Genomic DNA, 13,747 nt, shown 5'->3' with positions numbered 1-13,747 from the left:
TAACACACACACACATGCGTCTTTTTAGCCAAAATGGAATTACACTGTTTGTAAATTTGCTCAATTGTTTGGTTATGGTCTTCATCTTTCCATGTTAACACATTTTCATTTATCTAATAATTAAAATTCAAGTTCCTCAGTGCTTCCAAAATTGTTTACAGTAGATAGATTCAAATTAGGTTTCAATCTATGGCCATGTATTACATCTTATACCTTATGTCTTTTAAAGTTTTTTTAATTTAATATGTATCCCTTCCCTCCTTGTTTATGACAGTAATTACTTGAGGAAACCCAGTCAGTTGTCTTATGTATTTCATCTTTTTAAAATGTGTTTTGTTTTGTAGGCTTTATAAACATACTAAGTAATAATGTTTTGGTATGCAGGATCAAAATTTTTACTGATAAGAGTACAAGCATCAGAAACGTTTGAAGCCCATAGGGAGTCTATTACACTCACTTTTTCAGTTTTCTGTAAGTTTGAAGTTTTTTGAAATAAAACATTAAAAGGTAGAAAAAGGAAACATTAAAGGAGCAGGAAAAGAGTTTAGAAGCTTACTATTCCAGTGACCGTTTCCTCAGAGTGTGGATTTGTCAGTGCGGGAGCCCACTGAAGCCTGGCGGTGAGGCTGGGAAATGGGCAGTTTTCACAGACCCCTGTGGTAGTTTGGATGCTCAGGGATGTGGGGAGGTGATACACACTTACGATGTGTGTTTTTGTTATTGCCAGAATGCACACCTTTCTTTGCCTCTTGGATCAGTATTTATCGAGCATGTACCCTAGACCAGCACAGTGCTCAAGCTGGGACCATAAGGGAGAGCTGCAAAGGCCTGTAGAGGTGTCTGCCCCGCCTGCTCCACTAACCTGTTGTTTGCTTTGATGTTCCTTTGTCAGGATTATGAAGAAGCCGTGCTCTTGCTGTTAGAGGGAGCTGCCTGGGAAGAAGCGCTGAGACTGGTGAGAGAACTTTGAAAGCCCTCCCAGCGTCAGGTGCTGGCAGGGCAGGAGTGCAGGGGGGACAGGGTCAGAGGAGTCCCTTGTCCTTGGAGCGGGTGAAGTGAAGGAGGAGTTCAGGTTTGCAGTCTGAGGATAAGCAGTGCTTTGGAAACCATTTTAAAAATTCCTGATGTTGGGAATTAGTTGGTCCTCTAAATGTGACGTATTACTGTTTTCTGCTGGAATGACCTCTGAAAAATATCCTGGTCCCTCTGAAAGCGATGCACTTCTTTCCAAGTATCTTGAATATTTCCTTCCTAAAATTCCTGTCTTCTTCCTTTCAGGTATACAAATACAACAGACTGGATATTATAGAAACCAACATAAAGCCTTCCATTTTAGAAGGTGAGGGTTACATTTTTTAATTTTTTATCCTCACCCAAGGTTATTTTTTCATTGCTTTGAGATAGAGGGAAAGCAGGGGGTGGGGGGGGGGGGAGAGAAAGAGAAACATCATTGTGAGAAATATTGATTGGCTGCCTTCTCACATGCGCTCCATCCAGGGTACACGCCCCAGCTGGCGACTGAATACATAACCTGGGTCTGTGTTCTGACTGGCAGTTGAACTCACGACCTTTCGGTCTATGGGACAATGCTCCATCCAGCTGAGCCACACCAGCCAGGGCGGTGAGGGTTACTTTTAAATAAAATTCCTCATTTGGAAGTGTAAGGATGTGGAGGGGAGAGAAATGAGAGTGCGCTCCCTGTGTTCTTACTTCCTTTACTCATGTGTTATGTGTAGTCAGTCAGAATTCTCCACTGGTGTAATACTTGTTTCTGACCAGGGTTTTTAATGTGCTAACCAGTTAAGTGATAGCACAGAAAATACCTGAAGGTTAAAAAGCTGTGATAAGATAGGGTTAAGAATCTTTGTATTTGGGAATAGTTGGTAAACTTTAAAGGAATAGATATATTTTATCTATGAACAGTTTCCTACATTTAATAATTACATTGTGGTTATATTATATAATATTAGATAATACCCTTATTCTTAAGAGAGAGATACTGAAGTATTAAGGAGAGATCGTATCCCTCCTTAAAAGTTTCCACAAAAATAAGAGAAGAAACAGGAAGCCAAAAATACAGCAAAATGTTAAGAATTGGTAGTCTAGGTTCTCTGTGGGATTTATGTATGTATGTTGAACGACTACAACTTCTATGTAAGTTTGATGTTTTTTCAAAATAAAAAATGAAAAGAAGAACCTTTGCAAATTTAGTTGGTGGTTCCTAGAGAAGAGGTGAGTGTTCTTAGTTCCGGAATGCTCTGGTGGCCCCTGTGACCCCTTACAAGCAAGGCTGAAAAGAAGGGCATCAGTTTGACTTCTGGAAACTTGGGGGAGTTGGGGGGTGATTTTCAGCACAGTCTACCGTGTAAGTGATGTCTGGCCCTCCTGACAGTAACATGTATTCACATCCGTGCCCTGCCTGCTGCGTCCTCCCCCATCCTACTTAAAACTGGGGGGAGGGTTCTTTCTATATCCAAAATGTTAGGTACCCCTGCCTGGGTACCGCAAGCATCCTTCCTGGCCCTACAGCAGTCCCATAGCCAGCTCTTCCTTAAATTGTCTCCACTGTTGAGAACCTAGAAAAATGCTAACAGGTCATGTGCATAGACAAGCCTAACCCCTGTGTTTAAGAAGCACTTCAGTGACTTTCTCCTCTTTTTGTTAACAGCTTCCTGTGCACTCCTTTTATGTGCCAGTCCTGTTTTGGTTAGGTATCAAGTCTTTCTTAGGTGATTTTGTACATATTATGGTAGGGAGTCTTCCAGGATGACGTTGATGAGCTCTAAGATCTGAAATCTTAGTATCTAGTTCATTCTCCTAAAACAACATAGGTTAATATTCATGAAGAAAAAAATATTGCGTGGAAAACCTAGTAACCTATTTCTTTCTGTTCAATTCCAACTCCCTCGCTCCTGCCACTCTACTTTTCTCTCTGTGTATAACCATCACACTGAAATTAGTTTCCATCCCCAGCCCAGAAAAATTACATGGCACTTCTGGACTCGCAGACGACCACTTTCAGTCGTCATAAAAACCGTTTGTTGGTGGTTCGAGAACTCAAGGAGCAAGCGCAGCAGCGCGTGCATCTGGGTGAGTGTTACGGGGAGCTAGGGTGGACGACAGCATCGCACTTTGTCTTAGCTGCGTATTGTGCCTCCGGCAGCATGAGTCCTGGGTCGTGGGGAAGTCCAAGGCCTCTGTGAAAGCCCTTGGGGGCTGTGTATGTCTGTCTGTCCGTGTGTGTCGAGAGGGCTCGGAAGCAGGACCAAGCACAGGTGGGAAGAACTCTGCCAGACCTCACCCTACCAGAATGGTTGACTACTGTGTTTTACGAAGTCTCCTCATTTCTAAAAGTTATTTTGCTTTAATAAAAAGAAAGAGAAGACTAAACGGGTTTGGTACTGGTGAACTGGTATATGGTAATAATAATTATTTAATGTTATCTCATTTCATTGTGAGATCGACTTTGTAATAAATTTCCTGTGCCCTTAGATATGCCCTGGTTAACTCTAACCCACTTGCCCGACCGAAGGTTAACCACATTAGCAGGGGGTTTTCATTCCGCACCTGGTTCTTCTTTTCTAGATGATGAGGTGGCCCATGCCCGAGAGTCTGACCTCTTCTCTGAAACTAGCAGTGTCATGAGTGGCAGCAACATGAGTGGCAAATACTCCCACAGTAACTCCAGGATATCAGCGTACGTATCATGTTTATCCCGCATCCCGACCGCCCTGGGAAAGTGGAGAAAGTACGAATGACTGGGTCGGTTTTCCACTGGGACGTTGCAGCAGGAGCCGGAGGCCAGGACTCGCCCAGACATGTAATAGATTAGACTCAGTGTCCGGATGTTTTCTGCTGAAGCTTCATGGCCTCTGGGCTTCCCCAGTGCCCACGAGGACCTTCCACCCGGTGCTCAGTTCATAAAACATCTGATTTCACTCATTTAACACACAGTAAGTGACTGTTATGGGTGGGCATGCAAAAAAATGAAAAGATTTCAGTCTTCTTCAGTCCAGAGTCAGGGTTGGAAGAGGTCACAAATGTAAGTCACTTTTACTCAGAGTAGCAATTTGTAGAAGTGTTTATCGAACACCCATATGCTAGTTGTAGTGGAGGTTATGAAACACTTTTAAGGAGGTATGAGTTATATAAGAGCTATGGCCTTACTTGGGAGACCTAACTGTATAAGATTATATATTTGAACTGAATTGATCTTGAGGATGTGGGAGGCGATCAGATAGTGCAAGAAAGGCAACTAGAACTGGGCTTTTAAGAGCTGGGGTGAGAGAGTCCCAGACAAAACAAATGGCATATTAAAGATCTCTGAGGCAGGAAAGAATATGGGATTCACGTATACTTTATTATATTCAAATTCCAGTCTAGATATCTGTGTTTTCTTATTTAAGCTTTATTTTGTTGCCTTTAAATTTGTTTTTCATTATAAAATTTAAGTTCGATGTTGTTTTATTCATTATTTCAGCTTTTATTGTCAGGTGTAACCTTATTTTACTCTGTATTTTAATTAGAGGTCAAGGCCAGACATAACGTTTTAGGGTTTTCCTTACTCCTGCCTATAAGAGTGGCCTCTCCCCATTTTATTTTTTCTCTCCCTTTAACACCTCATCGCCATTTCTCCCAAGCTCAGAGTCATCACCTGGTTTCTCGGAAAGTTGGTGGCTGACAGGCACATTCATTTTCATATGTCCAGCACAGGGAGAGCCCTTGTAAGACATCTCTAATTCTCAACAGGCGGTCGTCTAAGAATCGCCGCAAAGCAGAGCGGAAGAAGCACAGCCTCAAAGAAGGGAGCCCCACGGAGGAGCTGGCGCTTTTGGAGGCTTTGGCTGAAGTGGTGCAAGGTGCTGAAAAGCTGAAAGGTATTTGCCCGATACTGACAATTCCTGCCCACACACAGATGGTGGATGGATTGCACAGACAGACAGACAGACAGACAGACAGAATTCAGTACCCAGTGAATACACAATTTTCCCAACTTGAGGAAAGATGAAAACTGTCAGTAGGAAGTGACATTTTAGGGCACAGTCCTGACAGAGCCCTCCTCAGCTGATAGCCTATAAGCCTCCTTCCACTGGCATCCTCTACCTGCAGTACCAGTGAGGGAGAGCTTAGCGCTGATGGCAAGGTCAAGGTCAAGGACTGTGGAGATACCACCTCCTGCCTGGGGCCTCAGTGGCTGTGTCTTTCCCTGTGTAGTGGATATGTTGAATGACTCTGGCACAGGGAAGAAACAAGAAAATGTGGGAGGTGGCAACTGTCATGTGATGCTGCGTGTTTTCCTGTAAGAAAGGAACTGTGCTATGATTCTAGCTTGGAGCTGGGGGCACACCTTAACACCCCCTCCCGTTTCTGTTCCCTAGATGAAATACGCTGTATTTTAAAGGTGCTCTTTCTCTTTGAGTTTGATGAGCAAGGCAGGGAGTTACAGAAGGCCTTTGAAGATACTCTGCAGCTAATGGAAAGGTCCCTGCCAGAAATTTGGACTCTCAGCCACCAGCAGAATTCAGCTACACCTGTAAGTTTTCCTCAGTGACAAAATGTGCTTTTTTTTTTTCATCATTTCACAGATCGTTAACACTCACACAGTCTCTTGAAAGTCAAAGCAAAAGACTTTCCTGTTTTTAAAACATAATATGCCATAGTTAAATTATCTGAGGTTTATGTTTAAGCTGTCATTAAGATTTATAGTTGATTAATTATACAGTGACTCATACACCTTGGCCTAGATTGCGTTTGCTTTGATTTCTCCTCTCGTCATGGAACAGCTGTCGTGGAGAACATGGGAAGGTCACGTAGTTGTCCCTGGCCTTCCGTGGGATTGGGTGGGAAGAGGGAGGTGTTCAGACTTATGGGTGGCATCAGAGTTTTTTTTAAGGAGCCCCAGACCATTGCCTTTCCTTTTGTTTTATGCAAAATTTGACTTGTTACTTCTGTGTTGTCATGATGGTCCTTGCTATAAATTATGTTTCAGGTTGTCTGTGTCCCATCAAAAATTACAGTGTATTAACATCTACTTACTGTTTATACCTCTGCTCAGTCTCTCACAACTCGGGTCTATTAAGACTTCTGACTTAGATTCAGAAAGGCAGTGTGTCCGTCAGGGCCTGGTAAGGAAAATGAAACCCTCGACTGCTTCTTTATCAGAGTGAGTGTAGTACATGGAACTGCTCAGACCAGACTCGGAGCACTGAAAGGAGAAAGGGGACCCCTCAGAGGAGGAACACTGAGATGGGAACTGTGGGAAGCTGCTAAAAGAACAAAAGGAAGAGTTTGGGATTATCAGAATGTAGAAGTTTGCACGTGGGGCCCTACCATGCCGGTTCTTGATGCTCAGAGAGGAGGGTGCCAGCCAGCCGGGGCTGGTATCGCTCAGGCAACACGGTGAGGCTGGGCCGCGGTGTAGAGAAGTCAAGAGACACCGGATGGACAGCTGCCGGTAGCATAAAGAGCTGTTGGTACTATTGAACGAAAGGAAGCAAATGAAGGAGGAGATCCTTCTGTCCCCAACCCTGCACTCTCCCTCTGGTTACAAGTGGGGATAGCGCTTCCCCTGTACATCTCATGAAATGTTTTAAACGTTAGATAAAAGGGTAGATGAAAAGGCATCTTACACACGATAAAAATCAACTAAGAATCGTTATTCTCACAAATACTTGAATTTACTGTAATAGGTATTTCCTAGAAGAAATGTGATCACCTTTAAAACTCCAGTGATTTCAAAGCTAACGATTTATAATGCTTCCCCATGCCCTCCCCACCCTCTCCTATTCAGATCATACTACCTTTAGGAGTCTTGTAGGGAGAATGACCAGCAGTACTGGGGTTTTGTTTTGGTGGTTAAAGTGTGGTGATGGCCTACGAGCAGGCCACCATGAGTCACGTGCGAGTGCTGGGAGCACCGGCACCGCTGCTCGGGTGCCGCCAGGGGACCGCCTGCGCTTCCCTCTGCAGACCTGAGTGCAGGCCGAGGGCCTGGCGTGTGCTCACCCAGGCCTGTGTGGGCGTGGAACTCCTGTGCGGTGCCTTGTTTACCTTGAACACACATGCAGAATTTCCACTCCATTCCATGATGCTCGCCTTCCTATCGTCGATAAAAATTCCCACAAATCTTTGAATACAGTTTGATACTCTGTGTATTCTATAGCCTCTTGTACTATTTTCTCTCCCCTCAGAGGGAGAAAAAGGCTTGCTCATTTGTAAGGGATCAGACATATAACATTGTAGATCTTCTTCCAGAAAGCAACCAGATTTCATACATACATATATACGGGAACCCCGCATACAGGAGAGTCTGAGACCTCACGTACAGGAGCGACTCCCAGATTTTCTTTCTTTTTTTTTTTAATCCTCATCATCACCTTGTTCTTCTGATAGAAAGGAGACTTACAGGTCTGAGTTGAGACTGGAGAAACGGGCAAATTGAAGTCACATAGGAAGAGAGAACTACTGTGTGTGATGCCTGAGCAGTGAACAGGACGAGCTGCTGATTGGCTGTGGAGATCTGGACGCAGGCGTAGTGGTCATCAGAAGTCCCGACGGTCTTTGCTGATACATCTCCTTTCTCCTTAGGTTCTGGGCCCCACGTCTACTGCAAACAGCATCATGGCCTCTTACCAACAACAGAAGACGTCAGCTCCTGTTCTCGGTTAGTCTTCTTTCCCCTCTAAATTATTACAGTTCTGAGCAGAAGGAATATCTTCTGCACGTGTTGAGAAGTCCAGCAGTATGAGGTGGCACTGGGTATTGACTGCAGCCTCCCCTCAGTTCTACAACTGCGTCTTCAGTAAAATCAGTTTAGTGCCTCTGATGCTGGGAACCTGGAAGGGGTGGAATCCAACGTGACAGTAAGTGTATAATTTTTTTCTCAGTTGCCCTGACATATGCTCATCATTCCAATGGCATATTCTTGTCCATATGGGCACATCACAGTTGAAGTTTGAGTCTAAACTTCACATAGATTTTCCACATTTTACATATGGCGAATTTATGCATGTATTTTAAATACTCTCCTGAATCGTGATTTTTGGCTGTTGGCAGTTGCGTGTTTGTGTCTTAGGGATGTTTTCACGATCCTGAACAGCTGAACCTTTGTAATCATCTTCAGGATTGACAGTGTAATTTGAAAGCAAATCCGAAGGACATTGTTTGTTGAGCAGAAATGATTCTCAGTTAGGTCACACACCCGTCAAAGCTGGAAGTCCAAAAGGCTTTCTTTTGAAGGCTGACTAGAAACTTTTGACAAATCAGTTCGGTACCTGAGTGTTTGCCCTTCAGGTGGGTTAACCAAGCATGCCAGTCTCGTAGCTTTGAAAAGTTAGCAGTATGTTTAAAGTGGTGGTTTTTACTGCTGTTATTCGCATTTTCTAGCACGTGACAGGCAGCAGCCTGACATTTCCTTGTTTAAATGCTGTACTGTAATAGCATTTTGAGGACATTTGGAGCGGACTTGGAGGGGTCAGATTAAGTTTAACAACTTGTGTTGCTGCCAGGAATAAACACCAAGCTGCCGTCCATCCCAGCTGAGCCCACGTGTCCGGACAGTACCTGCTGCTTCCCTAGCTCCCCTTCTTCCTGGAAGCAGCAGCATCTTCTTGGAAAGCCGCTGTTGGTGTCAGTCCCAGAGCGCACTTATTTCCGAGATGCTACAAATTCGTCTTAGACCTGAGGCAGTTTAGTCATTGTTTAACTTGTGCTCTGTCTAAGCCAGTAATTTCTGCCCCATCTTCCTCCTTGCTGGCCTGATGCTGACCTTTGGGTCAAGTCCAGGCACACCTTTCCCTGGAGTGTTCTAGATGGTTTTGTTTGTCAAAGAGCACTTCCATTTTCTGGCTGAGCCTGAACGAGTATAATATTTTGGGGCTCCTCATGATCTGAATATGTATTATCAAGGCGCTTGTGCTTACAAGATTATGAAGGAAAAGAGAATGCCAAAGGAGGCGGATGAACTACTCACAAAAGGAGTCCCACTCAAGTACCCGCCAGTGAGCCCTGTCCAGCTGACGACAGTGGTGAAGCTCCCTCACACATCCCCACGCGTGGGACCGTGGCTCGAGGGGGCGTTCTCTCCAATTGTTTCATGTGTACAGCGCCGTGGAATGGCGTGCAGATCGACTTACAGGTCTTGCAAAAATGCAGGATTTTATAAAATGGGTTGTAGTGTTATCAGAGAACTGCTTAACTCATAGCTGAGCTGGACTTGTTACAACTGCTAACAGAATAAGCTCTTCCGATGAGAATGCTTTGACGATCAGAGGATTGAGAAAAGCCCCTGGAAAGTCGGTGAACCCTTTCGTGTGTTTCAGTGGCAGTACCCTGTTCTGCGCCGGGAAACCCAGACACGGGAGTGTGGGAGGTGCCCGTCCCGCTGCCACCCAGCCCGTCAGAGAACCAACTTCCTGGCCAGAAGCTGGTGCTCGCTGTTTACTCTTAGTTACGTCTAGGGATCAGATGTCGTCATAGTTGTGCCTGATTTTTTTTTAATTCTTTTTTTAAAATATTTTATTTATTTATTTTTTAGAGAGGGAAGGGAGGGAGAGAGAGAGAGAGAGACAGAGAGAGAGAGAGACAGAGAGAGACAGAGAGAGACATCAATGTGCGGTTGCTGGGGATTATGGCCTGCAACCCAGGCATGTACCCTGGCTGGGAATCGAACCTGCGACACTTTGGTTCCCAGCCCGCACTCAATCCACTGAGCTACGCCAGCCAGGGCTTGTGCCTGATTTTTTTAATAAGATAGAATATATTTTCATAACTTGGTTTTTAAAACAACAGATAAAGTCTCAAAGTTTAATCACCTCTTAACATAAAATTGTGGGCCTTGTTGACAGTGAATTTATTTAAGTTGTCTTTTCCAGTATAAGAATTCTTAAATAAGCAGAATCTCCTGTGGTCTTCTTATCGGTATATTTTTTTGTGTGAGCCACTAGGGAGCAGTGATTGCGTGTGAAATTATGAAACTGATATGATTAGTAGAAAAATCTGGAATATGTTAAAGGAAATTAAAATTTGATGATTTCTAATCATGTGTAAATGTATGTGTATTTGTGTATAATGTGAAAACCATGTTTTTAAAAACTTTCTCGAGCATTTTTCTCACATTGTTAAATATTCTTGAAAATAAGTTGTAATGGATGTGTGGCTCCCACATATAGGTGTACTGTTGGAAGTTTATCAGGCACCCTGCTAAGACAGAACGTCTTTATGTATACATATTTTCTTATATCTCTGCTTCCTATATATGATTCTTGCCCTGGCTGGTGTGGCTCAATGGATTGAGTGCTGGCCTGTGGACTGAAAGGTCGCTGGTTCGATTCCTGATCAGGGCATATGCCTGGGTTGCAGTCCAGGTCCCCCACTGGGGATATGCAGGGGCAACCAATCAGTGTTTTTCTCCCTCTCTTTCTCCCTCTTTTCTCCTCTTTCTAGAAATAAAAAAATAAAAAATAAACCTGTCTATGATTCTTGTTTAGGTAAGAGGCTCCACAAATCTAACTAAAATAGGGACATTTATATTGATCATTGCATTTGTAGAATTTTTAAAAAATATTTTATTTCTTTATATTTTATTTCTTTATTTCTTTATTTAGAGAGAAGAGAAGGGAAGGGAAAAGGGAGGGAGAGAAACATCAATGTATAGTTGCCTCTTGTGCACCCCCTATTGTAGACCTGGCCTGCAGCCCAGGCAAGTGCCCTGACTGGGAATCGAACCAGCGACCCTTTGGTTTGAAGGCTAGCACTCAATCCACTGAGCCACACCAGTCAGGGTTTGTAGAATTTTTTTTTATCAGAAAGGATTTTTTTTCCCTGTAGCTTTACTTACTGAATACATGCCACCAAGTTTCTTTTACAATTGAGGTAAATTTTACATACAGTCAAATGTATAGATTTTAGTATACAGAGTTTGATGGGATTAATGTAATATGGCCATTAATGTAATGAAACTACCACTGCCACCACCCATCTGAAACATAGAGCATTCTTTGACTTTGACTCACTGGGCAGGCATTTTTCTCCAGCTCTCCCGTGTGCCTAAAGTTGTAATGGAATTCCTCTCCCGGGGCAGACCTCCAGACTGTGTTTGCTTGGAGCAGAGGTTGTAAGGCCGTAGAAACAACCCTCATTCTGAGTGTCATGTAGGTGCAGAGCTCGGTGACCTAGCTTTAGGTGAGAGTTACTGCCTCAGCTTCTGCCAACAAGAACCAGTGTGTTCTCTCACAGTCTCCTTCCTTTTTACTAGATGCTGAGCTTTTCATACCCCCGAAGATCAACAAAAGGACCCAGTGGAAACTGAGCCTTTTAGAGTGACGGATCCTGTTCAGGAGGGCCCTGCCAGAGAAGACCATTTTCTTTCCACTCCTCACTCCTCGAGGCCTGGCTGCCGAGAACCAGGAAGAGTAAGACGATGCTCTACCTGCTGTAGCATTGCCGAGAGCTGCTCTGTCCAGCAGACCACTGGAGACGCCAAGCAATCCTATTCTGTTTTCTTTTGTTTTGCATAGAGTTTTAATTAGCGAAACTGTAATCTTTAACCAGTATAGCATCATTGTGTAAGAATTACTGTTCTTTTATGTAGTACTGTTGAAGAGCACATTTCTCGTATTTATGGTGATCAGGAGATGGAGTTGCATTCCCAGTTACATGTCTGATTCATATTGGGACCTTAGACAAGTCACACAATGAACCTGTGCCTCAGTTAACTGGGAATAATGACTCATGGCTTCTACCTCAAACATGTGAAGAAAAGTAAAATCATGTTTTTTAATTGCTTTGTGTTCCTGGAGGGGAGAGCATTCTATATAAACAACATGGGTGTTAGTACTACTAATGTTTGGCACATCTAATCACTTGACTTTTTCACCTTGAACTAAAGCAGAATAAAAAGCTAAAACTATCCTTTGACATTTCAAGGTTTCCATGCTAACAGCTGCTATTTTGTAACGTCTTACCTGGACATGTGCTTCCAGTTATAACTGGGCTGAGCCTCCTGTCACTGCAGGGTCCACAGGGACTGTTTTCACTGCCTACGAGTTTTCTGCTGGAGTCAGCAGAACAGATGAGAACTCCTGAGACAGTACCGTGCGCGTTTGTCACGGCGAGCTGTGGCGCGCACAGTTGTAAGTCATTCCTTTTACTCCAGACACTGCTTCTGTTAATGTCATGTTGTTGTCAGCGTCTAGAGACCATTTCATTTATTTTTCAATATGGTATTTAACTGGCCTCTGTCTTTTAGTTATTTTCTTTGAAAGAGATGTGAGTGTGTTCTCTTTTTGGTCAGTCGAGAAAAAGCTTGTGTCGTTTTGACAATAGTTTTGTGGCTGATTCTTAGGTAAGGTTAAAAATTTCTTCCATGTCTTTAATACCAGAATCAGACCTTCATTACTATGTATCAACTAACAGGAAATACTGCTTTTGATTCTCAGCGTATTGGAGTATCCAGAAATGTAATGAAGACTTTTCTTAATGTAGCAAAATGTTAGCTATAGAATCTAGGTGTGTTCACTGAATAATTCGACTTTTCTGTGTGTCTGAAAATTTTCACAAAATATTAGAAAAAAAGGAGATATAAAGATATATTCTGCTTTGGAGAAACTGACTTTTTGACTGGCCCCCATATGGATTTGCTGTAGTTAAGTGCCCAGCGCTGAAAGGCCGCAGTGCTTGGTGAGGCCCCTTCGGCCCGGGAAGATGAGCGTGGTGACTGGTCTCTGTTCCCGTGAGCTGCAGTGAAGGGTCCCCCGCTGAGGGATGGGAAACACAAGGAAATGTGTCTGGTGATCATAATGGGACTTCACGGATGATCAGTGTTCATAAAATAACATGCTGAAGCAACAAGAAGGAATTTGTGTGAACTCTTTCGGTTCAAATTACTGTCAGTTACTGTCTCTCTGATGGAAGCAAGATGGGATTTTTTTCATTTGGAGAAACAGCAGGTGGGAGCAGACCTTCCAAACTGAAGGCAAAGTCAAGGAAGAATTCCTAGTCAAAAATGCAGTGTGTGGGAAAAAGAGAAATCCGGGGAGTGATGAATGCTTCATTTGGGGGAAAGATCCTGTCAGGTTCTAGAAAAGAGTATATAACTCCTCCCCCAAATTTGGAGTCTGCCCCAAAGCAAGTTCATGCTGCAGTGAGCTAAAAGCCTTCATTATTGTGTTGGTTCCATTGAGTCAGCATTGCTCAGCCGCTCCAGACACGAAGAGGTGACTTCCAGAGGACTGTCTCCCAGAATCAAAGTGCATTTTAAATTTACACTCCTTGTAAAAAAGAAAACCAAAAAAAAAAAAAAAAAAGGCAGGAGCTAATGTTTTCATCACGTCTTTGTGAGTCTAGTTTGGTGTCATTTCTTAGCACCACCACATACACTGTTTGTAAACATTTTCCCCATACGTACATATATACACACGTGCACACATTTGAGGGATTTTTAATGGCCATAATTGAAGAAGGTGTTTTTAAAATAAATAAAACTGCTGATTTTTCCATACGTTTGGGAAGCAGACTTAGCTCCCCTCTCGCACCGCCCCTGGGCTATGCTGGCCCATGAACCTCAGTGCTTCACTAGAAGCACCTCCTGGACAAGGCCCTGGGAGTCTCTGGTCGTGCCTACTTGTCAGTCATATTCGTTAGCAACTGGGGTGAGCACGAACATCTTAGAAGCTAAGTGACCACGAATATCCAAGGTTCCGAGGACCAGCCGGAGCTAGCACTGTGCTGTTTGGCAACACTGACGACC

The 13,747-nt window shown here is 43.6% G+C and overlaps 1 protein-coding gene across 1 annotated transcript in view; it reads left to right on the top strand.

Annotated features, from left to right (window-relative positions):
- Positions 1–11,908, top strand: part of ELP1 (elongator acetyltransferase complex subunit 1) — a 59,664-nt gene extending 47,756 nt beyond the window's left edge. The window contains exons 30-37 of the mRNA XM_045840820.1: positions 893–955; positions 1,279–1,339; positions 2,974–3,090; positions 3,586–3,697; positions 4,750–4,877; positions 5,379–5,533; positions 7,588–7,663; positions 11,255–11,908. Of these exons, the coding sequence (XP_045696776.1) occupies positions 893–955; positions 1,279–1,339; positions 2,974–3,090; positions 3,586–3,697; positions 4,750–4,877; positions 5,379–5,533; positions 7,588–7,663; positions 11,255–11,322 (780 nt within the window). The 3' untranslated portion in view covers positions 11,323–11,908. The remainder of the gene's footprint in view (positions 1–892; positions 956–1,278; positions 1,340–2,973; positions 3,091–3,585; positions 3,698–4,749; positions 4,878–5,378; positions 5,534–7,587; positions 7,664–11,254) is intronic.
- Positions 11,909–13,747: the final 1,839 nt, after the last annotated feature.

The sequence above is a fragment of the Phyllostomus hastatus genome, unplaced genomic scaffold (genome assembly GCF_019186645.2).
Source record: "Phyllostomus hastatus isolate PE091 unplaced genomic scaffold, TTU_PhHast_1.1 phas_contig_34, whole genome shotgun sequence".
In the NCBI taxonomy this organism is placed as follows: Eukaryota; Metazoa; Chordata; class Mammalia; order Chiroptera; family Phyllostomidae; genus Phyllostomus; species Phyllostomus hastatus.
The sequence above is the reverse complement of the archived record's forward strand: the minus strand, read 5'-3'. Positions and strand labels throughout refer to the sequence as shown.